Source organism: Mobula birostris, chromosome 15, assembly GCF_030028105.1.
Source record: "Mobula birostris isolate sMobBir1 chromosome 15, sMobBir1.hap1, whole genome shotgun sequence".
Classification (NCBI taxonomy): Eukaryota; Metazoa; Chordata; class Chondrichthyes; order Myliobatiformes; family Myliobatidae; genus Mobula; species Mobula birostris.
The window spans coordinates 47,162,920-47,178,353 of NC_092384.1; the positions used below are offsets into that span (position 1 = coordinate 47,162,920).

General features: G+C 39.1%; 1 protein-coding gene across 3 annotated transcripts in view; it reads right to left on the reverse strand.

The window, feature by feature from the left end:
• Positions 1-1,111: 1,111 nt before the first annotated feature.
• Positions 1,112-15,434, reverse strand: part of klhdc4 (kelch domain containing 4) — a 98,801-nt gene continuing 84,478 nt past the window's right edge. For 2 of the 3 annotated variants that reach the window (XM_072279723.1, XM_072279725.1), the window contains 3 exons: positions 14,788-15,408; positions 5,697-5,810; positions 1,112-1,626 (listed from right to left, as the gene is read on the reverse strand). In XM_072279723.1, the coding sequence (XP_072135824.1) occupies positions 1,457-1,626; positions 5,697-5,810; positions 14,788-15,408 (905 nt within the window). In that variant the 3' untranslated portion in view covers positions 1,112-1,456. The remainder of the gene's footprint in view (positions 1,627-5,696; positions 5,811-14,787; positions 15,409-15,434) is intronic. The other variant, XM_072279724.1, reaches the window with a different exon arrangement.

The window sequence follows — 15,434 nt, forward strand, 5'->3', positions numbered from 1 at the left end:
TGGCATGCTGGTCTTTAATCAATCAGGGTATTGAGTTTAAGAGAGGGACATTATGTTGCAGTTATACAATTCATGGGTGAGGCTGCACTTGGGAGTATTGTGTACAGTTTCAGTCACTCTGTTATAGGAAAGATATTGTCAAGCTGGAGAGGATGCAGTAGAGATTTACAAGGATGTTACCTGGGCTAGAGGGCCTGAGTTATAGGGAGAGGCTGGCCACACTGGATCATTATACTCTGGAGCACAGGAGAATGAGCAGTGGCCTCATAGAAGCTTATACAATCATGAGGGGTATGGAAAAGGTGGACTGTAATGGACTTTTGGTCTTTTCCCCACGGATTAAGGAATTCAAAACTAGAAGGTTCAGATACAAGATAAAGGGGGAGAGATTTAGAAGTCCTGAGAGGTAACTTCTTTACCCTAAGCTGACAGAGGAAGTGGTTGAGGCAAGTCCAACTGCAACATTTAACAGGCATTCAGCCAGGTACATAAAGTGGAGTGTTTTGTAAGGTTATGGGCCAAATGCAGGCAACTGGGACTAGCAGGGAGTACGCTCTAGTTGGCATGCACCAGTTGGACTGAAGGGCCTGTTTCTGCACTGTGTTATTCTATGAATTCTAAAGGCATTTCCCAATTAAACCTTGAAGTTGTCAGGTTTCCATCACATTTCTGATATACTGTTAACACAGAAGTTAAGATTGTTGCAAATCTAATTTTCCTAAAGTATTTAAATCTGCACCAACATTTTCTTTTTGCTCTTTCAACATTTGATTCATTAACTATATGCTAATAGACATGCTTCAGTTTATACAGTTCATTCTGCTCCATTTGCTTAAAGTGATTTAGAGCATAAGATTCTTGTGCTACATTCTTCAATCCTACCGACCATGTATACCTTTATTTATGCTTGGATTCAATGTACAAGTGACCATTTATGTGGAAATGGCTTTTAGATCACAGAAATGAAATCTAGGAAGTGTATTTCAGTCTTAAGCAACCAATATGCTTTTTAAAAATTTCTTTGCTTTAACTTCCGTAGTACTAAGAAGTTATTTTGCATTTACTGCATAGTATTGCTTTCAGGCTTGTCAGAAATACACCTGCAAATGAATAAATTTGATAGTGAGAGATAATTTTTATTTTCATTTTATATCACAGTTGGTGAAGAGGGGCGACCTTTCCTTTGGAGTTAAGAATTGATGGAACTATTTATTTAGATGTAAAACATTAAAAGCAACATAATCATGGTAAACAGTGGATTGTTAAAAATACTAAAACTAATACCTCTGGTGTAATACAATCTTCTGTAAAAATTACAGCAAAGACAACATATTCAATCTGCTTGAAATTAGCTTTAAAACCTTGTGTAGGAAAATATAAAGTAACTACAATTAAATAAACAATAAATTCTGTTTTTTAAATTAACCATGTTTCAGTCCTCATTAAATTCTGACCATCACACATTATCATAAAAAGTCTTTGCCATTGCCTGTGCCACCTTCAAAGTCTTTTTCTCTTTGGCATTTTGGCCCATATTATCCTTGGCAAGCTTAATCCAGTAAGTCTCCGTGCGTGACAAATATTCTGAATAAGATTCCTGTGGCTGCACCGCAGGATGGTCATCTTCTGATAAAGAAAAACAAAAGGTTAATGACTTCTTGTAATCTCAAACACAAAGCCTTTTACATTCTTAAAATGTTCCTGGCCATTTTCTTAAAATACTACTGGACATTCCTATATATATATATATATATATGTTCCAATAGCATTAAGCATTGGTGTACAAAAGCATCCTGAGGTGCTGATTCATGAAAGGCAGAAGCTAGCAATTATAGAGGTATATCATTTATTGATTATAATACAAAGAATTGTACTGCAAAATAATTAATGTATCTGGCCAGAAAAGTGCCCAATTTAGGTTCTCATACATAAAAGCCGTCTTTTCATTGCAACCTAGATTCAATCAATGAATCTTGGATTGAGAGGAGAAACAAGAGACTGAAGAGCTTCTTGAAAAGGTAAATGTTCACTCCCCCCAATCAATACTGTTTGATCTGCTGAGTTCTTCCAGCTCTGTGTTGCCCTGGAATGATGGGCTAAACCTATGAATGATTCAGTAAGACTCATGCACTCACTGGAGTTTAGAGAACTGAAAGGTAATTTCATTCTCACAGAATTATGCCAAGAGGTTGCTTCTTACAGATGGGACATTGCATTTAGTCATAGGTTGACATTTAGAACTGAAACAGAGAGAAGCATATTGATGGTGAGGATAGTAGGCAACTGGAATTCTTTATCTGTTGATGTTTGAGTATCAGTAACTGAGATTGAGAGAATTTTGGATACAGGTGGAAAATTGAAGAATATAGGATTAAGGCAAGAAACCAAACATGAGCTAAAAGATCAACCATGATCTTACTGAATTATGCAGCAAACACTATGGTTTCCTCCTGTTTCTGCTTATGAACTATTGGAAATATTTTTAATGAAAATTAATGCCATTTGGAAATGTTCTCTTCCTAACATTTACTATGTTGTGGACTCGTAGGTCAATTGTAAGTATTAAAGAAAGGATCTTTGTGCTGCTCTGCTTTTAGTAACATCATGACCGATCTTTACCTCTGCAATAATTTCCTGCAGTAATTCCATGACCCCAATTTCAAGGAAATCTAGAAGTCTATATATAATAAAGATTGATGTTCAGTGAATCACAGGTTTTGGGCAAAAACTTCAAAGATTCACCTCCCACAATTTGAAGAAATTTCTCATTTCAATAGTGAATAGCCAACCCCCAAGCTTGAGAATGTGGCATTGCACCTTCCCCTTCTCCCACCCCCCTGCCACACAGAGACCATTTAGATACTCCATCCAGGGAAAACAAACTCCACAGCCAACCTATCAAACGCTGTAGAATTTTGTACATATAGATTACTTCTCATTCTGGGATCAGGTCTGCTTAACCTCTCCTTACAGCTGACTAGAAGTTCACAACAAGAATGTCAAACACACTGTCCTAAACAATCAACAATCAGTCTGGTGAACTCCCTCTATTGAATCCCGGTGAGGGGGAAGGTAGGTAGGTGGGGGGGGGGGAGGGAAGGAGTGTGAAAAGCTAGGAGGTGATAGATGGAAGAGGTAAAGGATTGAAGGAAAAATCTGATAGGTGATGGCAGAAGACCATGAAATAAAGGGGAGGAAGTGGGTAATCAAAATGAGGTGATGAGCAGGTCACAAGGGTGGGACAGGGGAAGAGAAGGGGTAAGAATACTACCTGAATGAGGGAAAACCCAAGTTGGGGGTGGGGTGGGGAAGAGAAACAGAAGGAAGTAGTTACCAAAAATTACAGACTTTGATGTTCATGCCATTAGATTGAAGTTTACCAAGACAGAATCTAAGTTGTTGCTTCTCCAACTTGCATTTGACTTTATCGTGTCAGTGGAGGAGGCCGTGGAAAGACATGTTAGTATGAAATTGAGAAATGGAAATGAAATAGAAGGCCACCGGAAGATCTGTTTAAGTAACTGATTTACTTCCTTCAAAGTCAGCAAAGATTAAATATGATCTGTATATGTGGAAGATCCATTCTAGAGGATAGTAAAGACAAAACAAAATTATGTGCATGTTGGTGTCTGAAATAAAATACAAAGGCTGGTATTATTCTGGTTAAGCCCTGTGGAGAGGATAATAAAGTAAATTTTCAGCTTAATGTACAATTAGCAGACCTAGAAAAAGTCAGATGTAACAGACAAGAGAAAATCTGCAGATGGTGGAAATCAAAGTAATACACACAAAATGCTGAAGGAACTCAGCAGGCCCGGCAGCATCTATGGAGAAGAGTAAACACTCAACGTTTCGAACCGAGACCTTTAATCATGACTGATGAAGTTCTGATGAAGGGTTTCAGCCCCAAACATCAACTGTTTACTCTTTTCATAGAAAATGAGTTTCTCCAACATTTTAGATGTAACAGATTAAGCAAGCAAAGGGACAGGAAAAGGGGTGCAGAGACAAAAGAACAAAAAAGGCCCATGATGGTTTGGAGGACAGAAAAAATAAATAATAAGGGAATGAATGAAAGGATAAATTAAGAAACAAAAAATTGTTCAAAATGTGGTGGGAGTGGAAATAGCAGAATCGTTACCAACTTCTATAAATAAGAGTAACAGTAAATATGATTCCAACTTAAGTGCTTGATTCAAAAACCTCAAGTACATAACTGAAAAATGAAGTGTTTTGCTCAGGAAGGTCCTGTGGGCAGGTGATGTGGAGATTACAAAACAGAGCACAGAAGGTAAGAGGCCTTGGAATCTGAAATGGTGCGAGATGTTGGTATTACACTGGAAATGAAGAAAATGGCTCCAAATAAAAAAAGAGCTACTTTCAGAAAATGTATGAGTTTTTTTATGGCTGCATTTTTTTTTTTAAGGACATTTGTTTCGGTCCAATGCTGATCCAGATTGCTTTTTGACCCTTTTCTGTGACTGCATTAGGCCATGTTCCCAACCAAAATCCAATTTCCGCCAGTCAATTCATCACTCTATGGCATTTCTGCCACATCCAATTTGATGCTATTACTAAGTATCTTTTTTTTCCTTTGAGCTTTCTGAAAGGATTATAGTTCTACAACACTGGTGTATCCTCAGCTTATTCACTGCAAGCAAAAAAACTGCCACACTTCTCTTATTTCTGCCCATTCATGACATAAACACTCATTTTAGATGAAACAGCACCTTAAGGCAATAACAAGATTTTATCTCCTTATAAATGCTATGCAATCTCTTGAGCATTTCCCCAGTTTTTTTTTCACAAATGTACATAAGGAACAGGAGTAGGCCACAAAGGTCCCTTGTATTTGCCTCATCATTTAATATTTTAGCTCTTGCAATCCATTTCCTTGATAATTCCCCACATCTCTGAACTCTTTAAAAAACAAAATTGTGAATATATTGCAGTCTGATGTCAGGGGTCAAGAATTCCATAAATTTATCCAACACAGAGGGAAAAAAATTCTCCTCACATCAGTAACAGAGCAATCTCTTGTTCTGAAATTATGCCCTCTGTACCTGCACAAAGGAAAATATCCAATTTATCAAGCCACCTCAATCTTAATTCTTTTGATAAAATCATCTCTCATTTTTCTACGGATATCAGCTCCAACTGTTTAAGCTTCTCTAACAAGACAACCTATTCATTCCAGGAATCAACCAGGTACATGTTTTCTGAACTGCAACTAACACAAGTACAAACGTTGTATATCATCCTGGCTAAAACAGAACACAGTACTCCAGGTGTGATCTTCATTGTGGTACTGAGTGTTACTACTTTTATACTCCATCTCTAAGTTGATGTTTCTTGTGGAGGACAAATATCTAGACCAAAATTCCTACAGTGAAAACAAATACCATATGGCAGTTTTACTTTATGAAGAATAACACCCAAGGCCACACCTTTGGAAAATACTGAAAACACTCAGCAGATCAGGAAGCATCAGTGGAAAGAAAAGCAGAGTTAATGTTTCAGGTGAAAGACTTTTTCTGAGAAAGGAAAGGAGAGAAAACAAGTTTAGTATCAATATTCAACTTCCTTCTTGCATTTTAAGCCTATGACATTAAATAAACCGTACAGAGAGCCTTTCAATTCAGCCAATTAGGTAAAATACACATTAACTATAATGCAGATTTATGAAAAATAATTGCCTTCTTCACTGCTGTCATCATCCTCTTCCTCATCTTCTTCATCTTCCCCTCCTGCAGCTCCTTCACACTCTTCCTCATCCTCTGACTCTTCTTCATCCAGCCATTCCTGAGTCTCTACAGAAGTGTGAAGGCATAGGAAACAAAAAGACATAATTTAAAAAATCTAAGTCAATAATGATGTATTTTAGATCAAAGAAGTTTGTTTAGTGCTCTCACAATGAGATACAGACTGTGCCTTCTGACTTTATTTGTAACACTAGTCCAGACATTATCCTAACATGCGGTTTCTGCATTGTTGATGGCTGCTTGTCCATTATTTTAATATTTTTTAAACAAATGCTATTCTTGGACAATGGCAGGTATTCTAGGCCACTGGTGCTTTTTAGCTGCACCCAAAATAAAAGGAACTTGCAATCCAAGACCTGACTGAATGTCCCAAAACACAAGTTCTAAGACCAGACTTAAGTTTGCAAGGAATTTCTTTCAGCAAGGGATAAGATATTACAGTGGATTTGGTTAACTGGAACCACATTGGGACCAGTACATTTTGGCCCTATTAAGCAGCTGCCCCAATTAGCCGAACTTTCAAGGGAATAGTTAAAAAGGTATATAAAAAAAGACACACTACTGTTTAAATTAGTAACAAATTAAGTATTTAAATTAAAACAGAACAAATTAGAACTCTACCAATGTTACAATACTAGAAACTGTATATTAGTTGCTAATAGTTATCAATGAAGGAACTCATCCAGCATACGCTGCTGTGTATGGGATGTCCAGGGAGGGGTGGCACCTCTGGTGAAGGGGTTTATCGTGTCCACTCTGGGGCAGCTCACTGACCGTTGGTCCCCACTGGACCCTCAGCTCTCACCTGTGGCTCCAAGCAAATATTTGGATGCGACAGCAGTCATAACCTGGTACACCGCTTTGACAGGTGGGTTAAACCAGGTGAGGGTAGCCGGTGGGCCTCATACCCCAGTGAAATAGGGACATGCCTATTTCAGCTCTGGCAGACAGTGAGATCCAATGGCTAAGAAGGCAGTTCTGAAATACTCCATGGATAGCGGAGAGCATGATAAACCACAGAAATAGTCATGATTATCCACTGCAACCAAGGAAGACCACAGTGCAACAACTTTTCCACTTTAAAAATTCTCCCACACAGGTTTCACTGTCATCATCGGATATGATAGACAACCAACACGTTGTCTATTTTCTTTTGATTGACTGTAAATAAAACAAAATAAGCACAGACACCTAGTGCGGATAATAGACTGCCTTCATACTATGTTTTCGATGATTGCATCCATCAAATCTTCATTTTCATTCCAACATTCGAGATGATGTCAATATCCTCAAATCCTCTGTAGTTCCTAACTTCTTGAAATAGTTGAATTTGTTTGCATAGTAAGAACAGTAGGGGTGCCAGGTAAGATAGCTGAGTGTTCTTGTGGGATGTGGGAAGGAAGAGAGACCTCCAGTATCCCTGACAACTTCACCCGCAATAAGTGCATCCATTTGCAGCTTCTAACACTCTGCGTTAAAGGGTTGGAGCTGCAGCTGAAACTGGATGAACTCCAGATCATTCAGGAGACTGAAGGGGTGATAGGACACTTAAAGATAGTTATACCCAAGGTGTAGGACACAGGAGACTGGGTGACTGTCAGGAAGAGGAAAGGGGTTAAAGAGCCAGTGCAGAGAACCCCTGTCAGGGGTTTTAAACTAGAATTGCAGGAGGATGGGAACCAGAGTGCCAGAACAGATAGTGGAGAAGTTGTGGAGACATGCTGTTAAGACCTCAAAGTTAGGAATCAAAAGATTGAGCATGTTGTGATTAATGTCTTGAGCTGTGTATATTATATTTCAATGCAAGAAGCATCGTATGAAAGGCAGTTGAGCTCAGGGCATGGATCAACACATGGAATTATTATATTTTAGCCATTAGTGAGACTTGGTTGCAGGAGCGGCAGGACTGGCAGCTCAATATTCCAGGGTTCTGCTGTTTTAGATGCAACAGATTGGGAGTGTTTAAAGGGGGATGGGTGGCATTAATAAAAGGTAAAGATAACAGGTTTAGGGAACCTTGGCTTTCCAGAGATATTGAGGCCCTGGTTAAGAAAAAAGCAAAGAAGCTGCATAGCAGGTTTAGGCAGGTAGGAACAAATGACATACTTGTGGAGTATAAGAAATGCAAGAGAACACTTAAGAAAGAAATCTTGAGGGCTAAAAGAAGGCATGAATTTTTCCCAGCAGATAAGGGACGGAGAATCCAAAGGAATTCTACACTTATGTTAAGAGCAAAGGAATTGCAAGGGACAAAACTGGTCCTCTGGAGATCAGAATGGTAATCTATGTGTGGAGCCAAAAGAGATTGGAGGGGTGTGGGGAGATCTTAAATGTATTTTTGGCATCTGTATTTACTTGGAAGACGGAGTCAGTCTATAGAATGAGGCAAAGCGGCAGTGAGTTCATGAACTCCATACAGATTACAGAGAAGAAGGTGTTTGCTGTCTTGAGGCAAATTAAGGTGGATAAATCCCCAGGGCCCGACAAAGAGTTCTCTTGGACCATGAAGAAGAAAAGTACAGAAATTGCAGAGGCCCAAGTAGAGATACTTAAATCACCTTTGTGACAGGTGAGGTACTGGAGGATTGGAGGAGAGCCAATGTTGTTCTGCTGTTTAAGAACAGTTTTAAAAATAAACCAGGAAATTATAGGCCTCTGAGCCTGAAATCAGTAGTATGAAAGTTATTGGAAGGTATTCTAAAGGATCAGATATATGAGTATTTGGATAGACATGGACTGATTAGGGATAGTCAGCATGGCTCTATGCGTAGAAGGTCGTGTATAACTAATCTTATAGTTTTTCGAGGAAATTACCAGGAAAGTTGATGAAGGCAAGGCAGTGGACTTTAGTAAGGCATGTGACATGGTCAAAAAGGTTCAGTTGCTCAGAATTCAAGATGAAGTAACAAACTGGTTTAGACAGGGGCTTTGTGGGAGAAGCTAGAGAGTGGTAGGAGATGGTTGCCTCTCTGACTGGAGGCCTGTGACTAGTGGAATGTCGCAGAGATCAGTGCTGGGTTGTTTGTCATCTATATCAATAATCTGGATGATAATATGGTTAACTGGATCAGCAAATTTGCAAATGACACCAAAATTGGGGGTGTAGGACAATTATCAGAGATTGCAGCAGGATCTGGTCAAGCTGGAAAGATGGGCTGTAAAATGGCAGCTGGAATTTAATGCAGACAAGTGCAAGGTGTTGCACTTTGGTAGGACCAATCCTGACCAATCGGGATAGGTCTTACACAGTGATTATTAGGGTACTGAGAACTGCGGTAGAACAAAGGTATCTGGGAAGACAGTCCATAATTCATTGAAAGTGGCATCACAGGTAGATAGGGTTATAAAGACAGAATTAGCAGAATAGCTTTCAAAAATCAAAGTGCTGAGTACAGGAGATGGGATGTTATGTTGAAGTTGTATAAGGTGTTGGTGAGGCCTAATTTGGAGAATTTTCCACAGTTTTGGTTACCTACCTACATGAAAGATGTAAATAATGAAAGAGTACAGAGAAAATTTACAAAGATATTGCCAGAACTACAGGACCTCAGTTAAAAGAGAGGATTGATTAGATTCCTTGGAATAGAGAAGATTGAGGGGTGATTTGATAGAGGTATACAAAATTATGACGAGCATAGATAGGGTAAATGCAAGCAGACTTTTTCAACTAAGGTTAGGTGGGACTACAATTAGAGGTCATGAGTTAAGGCTAAAAGGTACAAACTTTAAGGGGAACACGAGGGGAAACTTCTTCACTCAGAGGGTCGTGAGAGTGTGGAACGAGCTGCCAGTGCAAGTGATGCGTGCAAGCTTGATTTCAATGTTTAAGAGAAGTTTGGATAGGGACATGGATGGTGGAGGTTTGTAGGGCTATGGCCCCGACACAGGTCAATAGAGTAAGCAGTTTAAATGGTTCGGCATAGACTAGATGGGCCAAAGGGCCTGTTTCTATGCTGTGTTTTTCTATGACTAGTGAAATCATTTCATTTTCACTCTCGGCCGTTTCTGACATTTCCTCGTCTGAATGCTTGAAACTGCAGTGAACAATTCTAAATTGTCTTATTGCTTACTTCTTGACAACTATCAGTGACAAAAATCACTGCTTTTTAAAGACACGCACACAACTGAGGCTATTTAAAAACTGTTTGCTCTAAGCAGAGTATATCTAATGGCCACAGAAGTTCACATGACTGCTACTATTCAGAAACTACTCAGCAAGTCTCCTGACCCAAATAAGCATCTGCTCCAATTAAATGACGGATTAAATAACCAGAATCTTTTGTATTTTCCATACTATTTCTAAATGTGCACGTACTGTGGACGTATAACCACTTTCAGTACCTAGAGTAACACTGAATATACTGGGGAAAAGATCTAGTATAACGAATTTTCAGCACCTTCCCCTCTTCAGTGTCCAAAGTATTACTTGGTCATGAAGTAAATAAAAACAGAACTTAATATGAAATTTAAATCCCTAAAAGTATACTATACTCACTCTATAAAATCAAAGCATTATTCCTTGGAATAACATTCTTCCTTTCAGAAACAATATTTATTTATTTATTACGACATTATTATTTTCAACATCATCTTTCATGAAAAACAGATGGCAGATAATGATGCCTGACAGTGTTGACATTATGAACACCTGAAAACTTAAGCAGATGGATGTATCTGCTAGTATCTATTAAAATCCACATAGATTTAAAAATTACTGATATTATAAGTTTATTTACTAATTTCAAAAATATCTTCAGTCATTAAAAAAAAACTTTTGCTTTGAAAATCTGATTTATTCAAGATCAACAAAATTGAATTTCAAAATCGGGGGACTGTGACTTAGTTCATGAAGCTTAGAACATATTTCTATTCAAATACTTTCATTTTCCTTGAAGCATTCAACATTATCTGCAATTAAATCACCCCCAAAAATACTGGAGCTTAATTCATCTTAACCTGCAATACATAGAAGTCCCTCTGAATTGCTGTCTCATGCATAAAAATCACTTAGCTTGCATTTCAGGACAGCCAGATGATTAAACATGTACAATAATGTACCTAAATTTAGTTTTTATTACCCTAAAAATTTGTTACATGAATGTTTTTAGAATTTAGATATGTCTATAGTTATGCAGTATCTAAATACGATTTTGTGTGTGTTTCATTTGTGTTTTTGATGGGATGGTGCTCAGTAGTTGTGTTGCTCTTCAGGTTAATAGTGATTGAGAATGTGGCTCCAGAGTCACATTATTGAGTACAAGTGGGCCCTGCTTTTCAAACGTTCGCTTTACAAAACCTCACTGTTACGAAAGACCTAAATTAGTACCCTATTTTCGCTTTCAGAAGGTGTTTTCACTGTTACAGAAAAAAAATTCAGTGCGCGATAAAAAATTCAGCGCGCGGTAAAAGGCAGCACACCCCGAGCAGCCGCTGTCCTCCGGATTCTCGCTGGCATTGCTTAAACACAAGCCTGTAAGCAGCCATTTGCAAGATGAGTTCTATGGTATCGGGAAAAGCCTGAAAGAGCTCGTAAGGGTGTTACACTTATGGTAAAACTAGACATAGTTAAGCGTTTTGATCGTGGGGAATGAAATAAGGACAACGTGAGTTTGGCTTGTGGAAGCTGACGAAGATGATGTTGAAGAGGTTTAGCATCCCATCACCAAGAACTGACAGATGAAGAGCTGATGCAATTGGAAGAAAAAAGGATAACAATCAAAACCGAATGAGTAGTGATAAAGTACGACTTTAATTTTGAAAGGGTACGTCGGTTTAGGGGATATTTGCAGGATGGTTTGAGTCCTTATTAAAGAACTGTGTGATAGAAAAATACGCGAGGCTCAGCAGTCAAGCAAGCCTTTCACATCAGCCACAGCAGACGACGAACCTCGACCTTTGACATCGAGGCAGACAGAGATAGAAGAAGATGAGCTGTCTGCTCTAATGGAAACAGGCGACGAGATGACACCCCAGTGTCCCACCACCCCAACCCCCAGGCCACGGACAGATACCCGATTCGCGGAGAATGCAAAGGTAGCCGGGAGGCACACAGAACATCTTTAAGAAAAAAAGCCGAAATAAACATGCTAATTAATTAGGTGCCGCTGACACGTAATTGTCGGCCCAGATCAGAGACGACGCAATCGGAAATCGGCACTGATCTGGGCCGACAATTACGGGCGGCACCTAATTAATTAGCATGTTTGTTTCGGCTTTTTTCTTAAAGCTGTGCTGTGTACCTCTCGGCTACCGCTGGACTCCTGTGTTCCTTGCGGCAGTGTATCGCTCAGCGGTCTGGAGGGTGGGGGGGCCACTGCACCACCCAAACTCCGACGACTCAGTCTAACACACCATCATCAGTGTGCTCGGCGCTGTCCCGATTCCCGTAAGTGATACTACACTGTACGTACATTATTTCTACTTTATATCGGCTGTGTATTTTTACGTGTTATTTGGTACGATTCGGCAGCTTCATAGCTTAAAGGTTACAGGACAGCGCTTGTGCGTGTTTTTGCCAACAGCGCTTGTGTGAGATTTTCTGCCGACGGCGTTTGCATGAGATTTTCGCTCCGGAGATCTGTGCCGGCAATGATTGTGGAAAAGTAGTTCTACTTTATACAGGCTGTGTATTTATCATATCATTCCTGCTTTTACTATATGTTATTGTTATTTTAGGTTTTATGTGTTATTTGGCATGATTTGGTAGGTTATTTTTGGGTCTGTGAACGCTCACAAAATTTTCCCATATAAATAAATGGTAATTGTTTCTTTGCTTTACGACATTTCGGCTTACGGACCGTTACATAGGAACGCTCTACCTTCGGACGTCGGGGGAAACCTGTATACTAAACAATCCACTTTTATCTAGTGTCTAAAACTCTAATGTAAAACAGATTGTGAACAGAAAAGGAATGAAATAAAGTAGGAAATGCTGGGAGTTCTCAATCAACATCAATGGAGAAAAAAAAACTGTTCCAGATTAATGATCTTTCATTAAAATAAACAATTATTCTTCTGCTCTTATGATAGTGCCTACGAGAATCTCTTAGAACATACTGGATTTATGAAGAAGAAAATCAGTCATTAGGTAGCAGCACCTTAAGAGGTAGAAGTGAAAGATAGAGCAGTAGACATCCTGAATTTCTTTACAAGTGCCTGAGTAACCAGTGTTCTGAACTGTACCTCACAAATATATTTTAACTGGTGTTTATTTACTCCTCCCTTGGAGGGTCAGTCACCCTGAGCCGGTAGGCTGGTCCTGGACTTATTTCATAATTTACCGGCATAATTTACATACTATTTAACTATTTATGGTTCTATTAATATTATTTATGGTGCAACTGTAACGAAAACCAATTTCCCCCGGGATCAATAAAGTATGACTATGACTATTTTCCATTTGTATGAAATGCTTTATAATTTTAGTACTTGCTTCTGTGGTTTCCCTACGGTAGTTCTATAAAAATAGTGATAAATCAAAGCATAAACACGAGATTCTGCAGATGCTGGCAATCTTAAGCTACGCACACAAAATGTGGGAGGAACTCAGCAAGTCAGGGAGCATCAATGGAAGGGAATAAGTAATTGACATTTCCAGCTGAGGCCTTTCATTAGGACAGGAAAGGAAGGGGGCAGAAGTCAGAATGAGATGGGGGAGGAGGGGATTACAAGCTGATAAGTGATAGGTGAGACCAGGTGAGGGTGAAGGTGGGTGGAAGGGGAAAGGGGTTGAAGTGAGAAGCTGGAGTTGATAACTGGAAGGGGTAAAGGGCTAAAGAAGGAGGAATCTAATTGGACAGGACAACAGACCATGGAAGAAAGGGAAGATGGAGAGGAACCAGAGGGAGATGATGAGCAGGTGAGAATAAGAGAAGGGATAAAAGTAATCTTTCAATGAATCTGTATATTTTTACTGCTTTAAAGCAGTCCTATTCTTTATAAATAATTTGAGCATCAATAGAACTCTATCTGCTGTGAATCCTGTACTAATGGTCCTGAAAAATATTCTGAATATGTGGTCTTATTTGACATGTTATTATTTATATAATAAGGCTATCACTTATTAGCCACCTCCAACTGAAGGGAAAGATAGGGAAAAGAGAGTTGGAGGAATAAAAAGAGAAGTTAGAAATACCTGCCCAGCATCTCTGAAAGAGTTAAGGTAGTTAAGGTGCTGACTTTCATCACAAGCTGAAACACAAGCTGGTTATTCCTTTTCCATAGAAGCTACCTCACCAGCTAAGTATTTGTTACATTCTCTCTTTCCATTTTCAGATTTTCAACACCCACAGTTTCTTTTTGGTTGACATTTAATTTAATAGAACATGTTAATGATTCATTTAGACAGAGTAAAAATATGAGAAGTTGTTCACATTTCTGGATTGTTATATATCAAGATTATAGATTTCAAATTTTGGTCAAAAATACAAGGGAGATTAGAGGAAAACCACTTTAAAAAAGGGCTGTCAGTAGTTATGATCTGGAACTCACTGTCTTCATGATGGTGAGACTGTAGAAAGGAACTACTTGTAGAAAAGCAATTTTCAGGATGACGGAGAAAAGGCACGGTAACAGGATTGGCAGAACTTCCCTTATAGAAGCTAGTGAGGTCTGACCAAAGCCAATGGACGCTTTCTGTGATATTACAATTGTAGGGAAGCACAGTAGCAATTAATACTGTGAGGGTGGTGTCAGGAGCAGACTACCAGCTCCAGAGACCCATGTTTAATTCTGGGCTTTGCTGCTGTTTGTGTTGACTTTCTACCTTTTCTCCACAACTGTGCAGATCTCCCAGGTGTTCTGGTTTCATCAAAGATGTACTGGTTGGTAGATTAAGTGGCTACTGTATATTACTCCTACCATAGTGGGAAACAGGTTGCAGAGAAATAACAGGGAGAATGGGATTGCTTGGAGAGGTGGACTGATCGCCCTCCTGTGCTGCATGGCAACACATAACATTGTGTTTCAAATAATTGTTCAAATGAAAATAATACTTTTGCCTTAAACAAGCTAAGATCAAACTTACTTGGATCAGTTTCTACCAAAACTTTCCATTCATCCATCTTGTGTAGATCAATGGAGTAAAGGTCATTTAAAGTAAACTGTCTGTCTCCTACTTCAAACATTCCACCGTAGATATACAATACACCGTGTTTAATAGCTGCCATGGCACTGGATCGAGGACATGGTTCATTGAATGGACTTGTTTCAGAATCTTTGTCCTCTTCCTCCTCCTCCTCTTCCAGGTCACTTTCTGTGACTGGTTTGCTATTAGAGTTGTTTATCACCTGTTTTATAGTCATGACAGTACCATCTTCAGTTACAACTTCCTTCACAATTTCTGTTGAACTCCTGGACTCGGGACTTTCACTTTTCACTTTGACACCTTCTTCCTCTTTTGTTCCACGCCTTCGTTTTCTTTTCTCTCCTTTGCGTTCCTTTAACTTCCCAGCAAACCAGCGATTCTTTACCATATCATATAAATAAATGTCATTAAAAAACTCTCCTTGAATGTCTTCTTCCTCCTCTTCATCATGCACGCCACCAAAAAGAACAATGCGATTGTTTGGGGCAACAACCACAGAGGATCCTGATCGTAGTGAAGGCTTCACACCTGTTGGGTTCAAGCGAACCCAGGTCCATTTCTCTGAAGGAAAAGGGATAAAAACATTG